General features: G+C 43.6%; 1 protein-coding gene across 1 annotated transcript in view; it reads left to right on the top strand.

Moving 5' to 3' along the window:
• Positions 1 to 3017: 3017 nt before the first annotated feature.
• Positions 3018 to 6144, top strand: part of MAP4K3 (mitogen-activated protein kinase kinase kinase kinase 3) — a gene marked incomplete at both ends in the record, with an annotated part of 17564 nt that continues 14437 nt past the window's right edge. Inside the window, 2 exons of the mRNA XM_010141093.1 lie at positions 3018 to 3082; positions 5484 to 5539. Coding sequence (XP_010139395.1) covers positions 3018 to 3082; positions 5484 to 5539 — 121 coding nt within the window. The remainder of the gene's footprint in view (positions 3083 to 5483; positions 5540 to 6144) is intronic.

Raw genomic sequence — 6144 nt, 5'->3', positions numbered from 1 at the left:
TTCCAGCACAGGCTTCTCGTTCCTGTCAGATGCTCACGTAGCCTTTGTCGGCATGGGGACATGGCAACGCTGCCTGTTGTGAAGGCGTCTAGACTTTGTTCATGGTGGGCGAGGCCCAGCGTGTGTTACTGTGCACTGCTTGCATGGCCACGTGTACCTGTGCAGGAAGGGATCAAAGTCTGGAGATAAACTCGACAGGCCGTGCTCTTCTGGCATGCTGTACCTTGAAGGCTGCTTGTCTTGGCAGCCTGAATGCTTCGTTAATGGGAGGTGGTCTGTGAGCTGCATTACACATGGGTTTGTGGGGGTGTGCATGCAGTGGACACTGCGTACATGTGTACATGGAGGGACTCGGTATTCCAAACCAGGAGCGTCTGCTTTTCAGTTTTGAAAGTTTAAGGTTAATGTGAAGGTTAACCTGGATTGTGTGGGACTTCCATGCTGTGCAGTACCGGCAGGCTTTTCCGTGTGCACGAACAGTCAGTGCTGAATACTTTTCAAAGTCACGTTAACATTTTTTTGAGGATTTGTGGAGCTCCTAATCTGTTTGACAGCAGCCTGCCGATTTGCTTTTCCGTGTGCACGAACAGTCAGTGCTGAATACTTTTCAAAGTCACGTTAACATTTTTTTGAGGATTTGTGGAGCTCCTAATCTGTTTGACAGCAGCCTGCAGATTTGTCATGTGGTAAAGCTGGCAAGGGATCTCGTGATTTCCTCAAGGCAGTAGCTGGAAGGTCTGTCGAATGGTGACTAAGCTGCTCAAATGGATGTGGCATATTCTGACAGTTGTGTGGCTGGGACTACAGGGTGTCCCACTGTCCTGTTGCACCTCCCGTATCCTTCCCCCAACCTCAAAGCCTGCCTTTGTTTGTGAGGAGAGCACTTTTTAGCATGTGAAGATGTCCTCCACTGCACCTGGCTTTATTTGTACCTGTCTGCAGTACTGGGAAGCAAGTTTTGTTGATGTTTTTTTTTGATGTGTGACATTAAGTCTGGTGTATTCCACAAACCTGGAAGTAATTATTATAAACATTTTCAGATGACAAGTTTAGAAGAAGGAATAAGTGAGGGATGGCGGAGGGGCAGGCTGGGGCTCTGCAGTGCTGTTTAAGTTACCTCTAGCTGTTTTTCTCAGATAAGAACTTCTGAGCAGAACGTGATGGTTCCATTTGTATTTACTTCTGGAGGTGAGAATATTGGCATTGTAGAAGCACTGACAAATATCCAGTTGTCTTACCAGCTGCTTCTTTTAACTAGTCATAGTGGGAACAGATTGCTTAGTATAACTAATAAAAAGCTGTTTCTCATGACTTTTCAAGATTTCATGTGAAAACAGACTGTGAATAAATCCTACCATCGCATTCGACTTTCTTTTCCATTTTTAGATTGAAGTGGTTCCTCTTCTCATGATGTCAATTATTTCCTGTTATTTTAAGCAATGCTTTAGGTAACCCTAGAAATGTACGGAGTTAACAGCCAGGGACTTCTGTGGCTTAAAACCTTCATAATGCCTGAACAGTACCTTTCCCACCACTCGAGGAAGCAGCCGGGGTGTAGCTTTGAGGACCTTGTGGACTATGGACATAAAAGGGGAGGAAATCTAGGAAAGACAGTTTTTCCTTGGAAGAGCAGCTGTTCTAAGGGTTATGTGCTGGTGAGAAACGTCTACCATTTGCAGCTCAGGGGATAAGCTCAGCGCTTACACCACTGACTTCCAAAACGCTTTCAGGAACCGTGGCATTGCCGACAGGAGTGTCCCAGCTATTTGAACCAAGACTTGTGAATGTCAGAAACCCAAGACCAAGGTTCACAGGCAAGCTGCAGAACAGTCATCGGTCTGTCCTTTGGTCCTCCTGTGTCCCAGTGTGCCCCAAGGTGGATCCGTGCAATTTTTTCTTTCATGTGTGTTTTGATGGCCAGCAGTGACTAGGCCAGACCCAGGTTTTCTGCTCTCCAAAATGCCTTTCTGTGGCTGCACGTGGTACATCTGTCTTACCCGTCAAAATTACTGGGTGAAAATAGAGTTTCGTGTCGGTAATAGAAGATACCTTTGAATCCTTTAGTCTGTTCTCTGCTCTTGGAAGGCACCTTTGGTGGAGGTTCAGGGAGTCAAACTCAATAGTTTCCCTTAATAAGAGGAATCTAAAAAACTTTCCTCTGACACCTGCTGCCAGAAGCATCTGTAGGTGTTTTTGAGGGGAAAAGACTTCACCTGAAGAGGTGCTTACCCACAGCATGGGCTCCACTCTGCCTAGCTTTGTCTGAATCACTAGAGTTTCACTCCATTTGTTTTGAAAGAAATTGAGAGATATCCCTGGGGCATTTTGTTTTGGGTTTCTTTTTGGGTTTTTTGTTTGTTTCACTTTCTCTATTATGAAAAAAATGGAGAACTAAAATGAAGAAGAAATAAGAACTCTTCTCTGTTTTGTCTCTACTCTCAGTAAAAATATATTTAATTTTCATAGCAGGTCTTGAACAAAAATCAATGTGCACCTTTCACTAACACTGTTTCTGTTTCTCCAATAAAGTGTGTGTTGTGGCTTAAACCCAGCGGGCAACCAAGCACCACGCAGCCGCTCTCTCACTCCAGAAAGAAGAAAATACGAAAGGCTTAGGGGTCAAGACACACTACAGGGAGAGCTCGTTCACCAGTTATGGTCGTGGGCAAAAGGCAGGCTCATCTTGGGGAAACAATCAATTTAATTGAAACAACAAAACCACTAATCAGAGTAGGACAGTGCGAAAACCAGCAAGATCTTAAACACATCTTCCCCACACCCCTGCCTTCTTTGCCAGGCCTGGCTCTGCTACCTCCTCCCACCATGTGGTGCAGGGTGGGGTGGCAGAGGATGGGGGTCGTGGTTAGTCCCAGTCAGAATTCATAAGAACTCGTGATTTACTTGTACTTTTCGTTACACAGAGCTTGTTATGTCACACTTGTAATGTTTGAGTCCTCTGACTTAGCAGTGCAGTTGTCAAACCTGACAGCTAACGAATTGTTTTGTTCCCTTCTCAGGCGAGACAAACTATGGATCTGCATGGAGTTTTGTGGAGGTGGCTCTCTACAGGATATTTATCATGGTATGTCAAGACCGCAATTCTTTAAAACCTAAGTAAAGCTTATTTTCAAAAACGGAGATGATTATAGTGTTTTGGAGTCAGAGAGGAGGCATCCCAAATTTAGTACCCATAATAATCCATTGAAGGTCAATTTAGCTCATGTATTTACATAATTGGTTGGGTTTGATTTTCTTTTTTTAAACAAAATCAGCTGTAGTGGGATTATTTTGAGCAGCAGAAATCATTTCCTTCCTTCAGTAGCTCATATACTGATCGCAACTTTTCAAAGGCTTCAAAATTAAATGGCATTGTATTGTAAAAATAAAAAATGGGTGTCCTGACATGCTGCCTTACAGCTGTTTTGTTTCTGAGCTTTTGAACTTTGCTTTAGTGTAATTTATATCACTTGCCTACAGGTACCTGGGTAAGTGGATTAGTTTTCGTGGACTCTCTTGTCCTCTGTAAGCAGTGATCATTTGGATGTTTGCCTAGAGGTAGTGTGCCACGAGGGGTTTTTGGTTGGTTTTTTAATGCTGGATGCATGGCATGTGGAAAGCAAAGGTGACCTGTGTATTTGCTTTAGGCTTAGATGCAGTGGGTGGCCGAAGAAACAAGGGGTGTCTAAGAATCTATTGCCTAAAGAGTAGGTCACTTGATTGCTGCTTTTCATGAGGTAAAATCAGTGTTAGGGGATTTCATTGCCCTGGAATTAAGACTTGCTTAGGAAAGGAATATGCCATAAGCAATGGCTCTGTGGTTCTTAGGTGATGTTTTCTGGACAGGGGATCCACCCATGCTGTAAATCGTGAAGATGTACATGTTGGGATCTTCACATCTTTCTCTTGTGCCTGAACAGCTTGTATACTTTTTTACAGGTAATTGGGATGCAATTAAAGAAGGCACCGAGTTGCAAGTTCACAGCATGCTCATGGCATAGGCACCTGAGTGTGGCTTTGACGGTGCTTTACACCTCTGCTAGTGTTGATAAAAGCCTTGTGTCTGCTAGGCTGTGCATGGGGAACTCCGGTAGAGTAGGAAATGAGCCTGTACCACATCAGTTCCCGAATAGCTGCTGTACAGAGCCATTTCCTGTTGTAGCTCATCTTTGGCTTCTCTGCCAGTAGTTAGAGTGGAAGGTTCTTTTCTGATCTTAATTACGTTCAAAAGGGTTTTATTCCGATTGAACTATAGGCATCTGTAATCTTAAGTCATTTAAGTTGATCAGAATGAAATTTCTCAGAATAAACATACATGCCTAGGAATATGTACTCTGAATGCTAATAGATTTAGTTTTATGTGAATTTGGAATTTCTCTTTCAGAAGAGGGAAGGTGGATCTAGACCGGTTTTGAAGATGTATGTCGCACAATATGTATTTATACTATGGTGGTGGGTTTTGTGGAAGCTAAGCAGTTAGGTGCTACAGCCTTCTTTGGTTTTTAACACTCTGCTCCTTTGAAAAACCACCTCCAACTTCTCTGTTTGTTTTCTCTGCAAAACCAGAGAAGCTTGCAGTGAGGGTTCCATTTCATGGTCTTAAAACCATGGATTTAATTTCAGGATCAAAGTCCAGTGACTGGAGACAAGTCACAGGCCATTCCTTGCTTGCTGTTCAGTGTTTGGTTTATGTATTTGTTCAGAATTTAATGGTTTCCTTTTATGAGACTTGAGTGAAGTGGGACCTGGAGGGAGAGGCAGACTTCCTTCCCGTGGGAAGCTGCTGAGCCTCCTCTGAGGGGGAGTTTGGGAAGGAGTTTGGTTTGGCAGCCCCAGAAGCAAGAGTGCTGGTAGCTCATGCAGAAAAGGATTGAAGAGCTGCAGAGCGCAGATCTCAGGGCTGCAGGGAAGAGAGAGCATGGTACCTGGCAGTGGGAAGGACGGAAGGAGAGAGCAGATCTCAAAGGGGAGAAGGAACTTCCTGGGACCCAAAGGGGAGTGAGTGAAGTGTGCTGTAGCTCTGAGTCACTGGCTTACCAGACCGGCCCTGCGCAGAAGGACACAGCGCAGGGCAAAGAGTTTCCTGGGACCCAAAGGGGAGTGAGTGAAGTGTACTGTAGCTCTGAGTCACTGGCTTACCAGACTGGCCCTGCGCAGAAGGACACAGTGCAGGGCAAAGAGGCTGAAGTCATTGCTTGTCTCTTTTTCATCTTAATTACTTTGAGAGGTATGTATGGAGGGAGTTAGTAGTTTCCATTCCAACAGGACTATGCATTTCTGAGTTTAAAAACTGTTTGGTGGTCTTTGGGATGGTCAGTCTAGGGGAAAGTCTAAGCACATTTACCTTGAGACTTCTACTCTAAGATCCTATCTGCGTGAAGGGAAGTAGTGGACATATAGATTTGGAATGGGCAGTGTCTTACCTGATTTTGAGAATTTTTTCACTTTCTTACCTGATTTTGAGTTGTTTTTCCCTTCCATTTCAGTGACTGGACCACTTTCAGAACAGCAGATTGCCTATGTGAGCAGAGAAACACTACAGGTAGCGTGATCTGAGGTTCTTGGGGTTGACTTTTAATTTAAAAGTATTAAAAGCTGCAAATAAAAGCTACAGATACATGTGATGCTGTGGAAGTATAGTGGGGGTTTTTTTAGTGTTTTTCTCAGACTTTTGAGGAGGTCCTGTATTATAGCGTAGAACTGAGATGTGTAATTGTATAACATCAAATTATCCTGCATCATTTGAAGAGAACTGTTGTCATTTTTCTGTTGCTGGTTTTTTTTTAAAGCTGGGAAGCAGCATATTTATTAATCGAAATTTGTGATACAAATTAGTTATTGCAAGTTCGAGGGGAAAATTTACCAGCTCAGTTTTGTGTATCTGATAGCTGATCTGTGCCAGTAAGAAAAAAAATTGCTTGTGTACTTGTGATGTTCAAGTGAAGGTCGCCAGCTTCTCCTCGTGGATATGTTAGCTGTCATTTTCCTTTCCTAAATTAAAGGTTCAGCTTGCCAATAAAGCATAATCAGAAATGGTGGCTTTGGTGGATGTCTTGCTTCCATGTGAGAGAGCAGTTCTTGGCTTTTAGTGAATGCAGATCTGTTGAATGCTCTCAGCTGAGAGCTGCAGCCTCTCTCAAACACTCT

This window comes from Buceros rhinoceros, unplaced genomic scaffold (assembly GCF_000710305.1).
Source record: "Buceros rhinoceros silvestris isolate BGI_N320 unplaced genomic scaffold, ASM71030v1 scaffold17488, whole genome shotgun sequence".
Classification (NCBI taxonomy): domain Eukaryota; kingdom Metazoa; phylum Chordata; class Aves; order Bucerotiformes; family Bucerotidae; genus Buceros; species Buceros rhinoceros.
The sequence above is the reverse complement of the archived record's forward strand: the minus strand, read 5'-3'. Positions and strand labels throughout refer to the sequence as shown.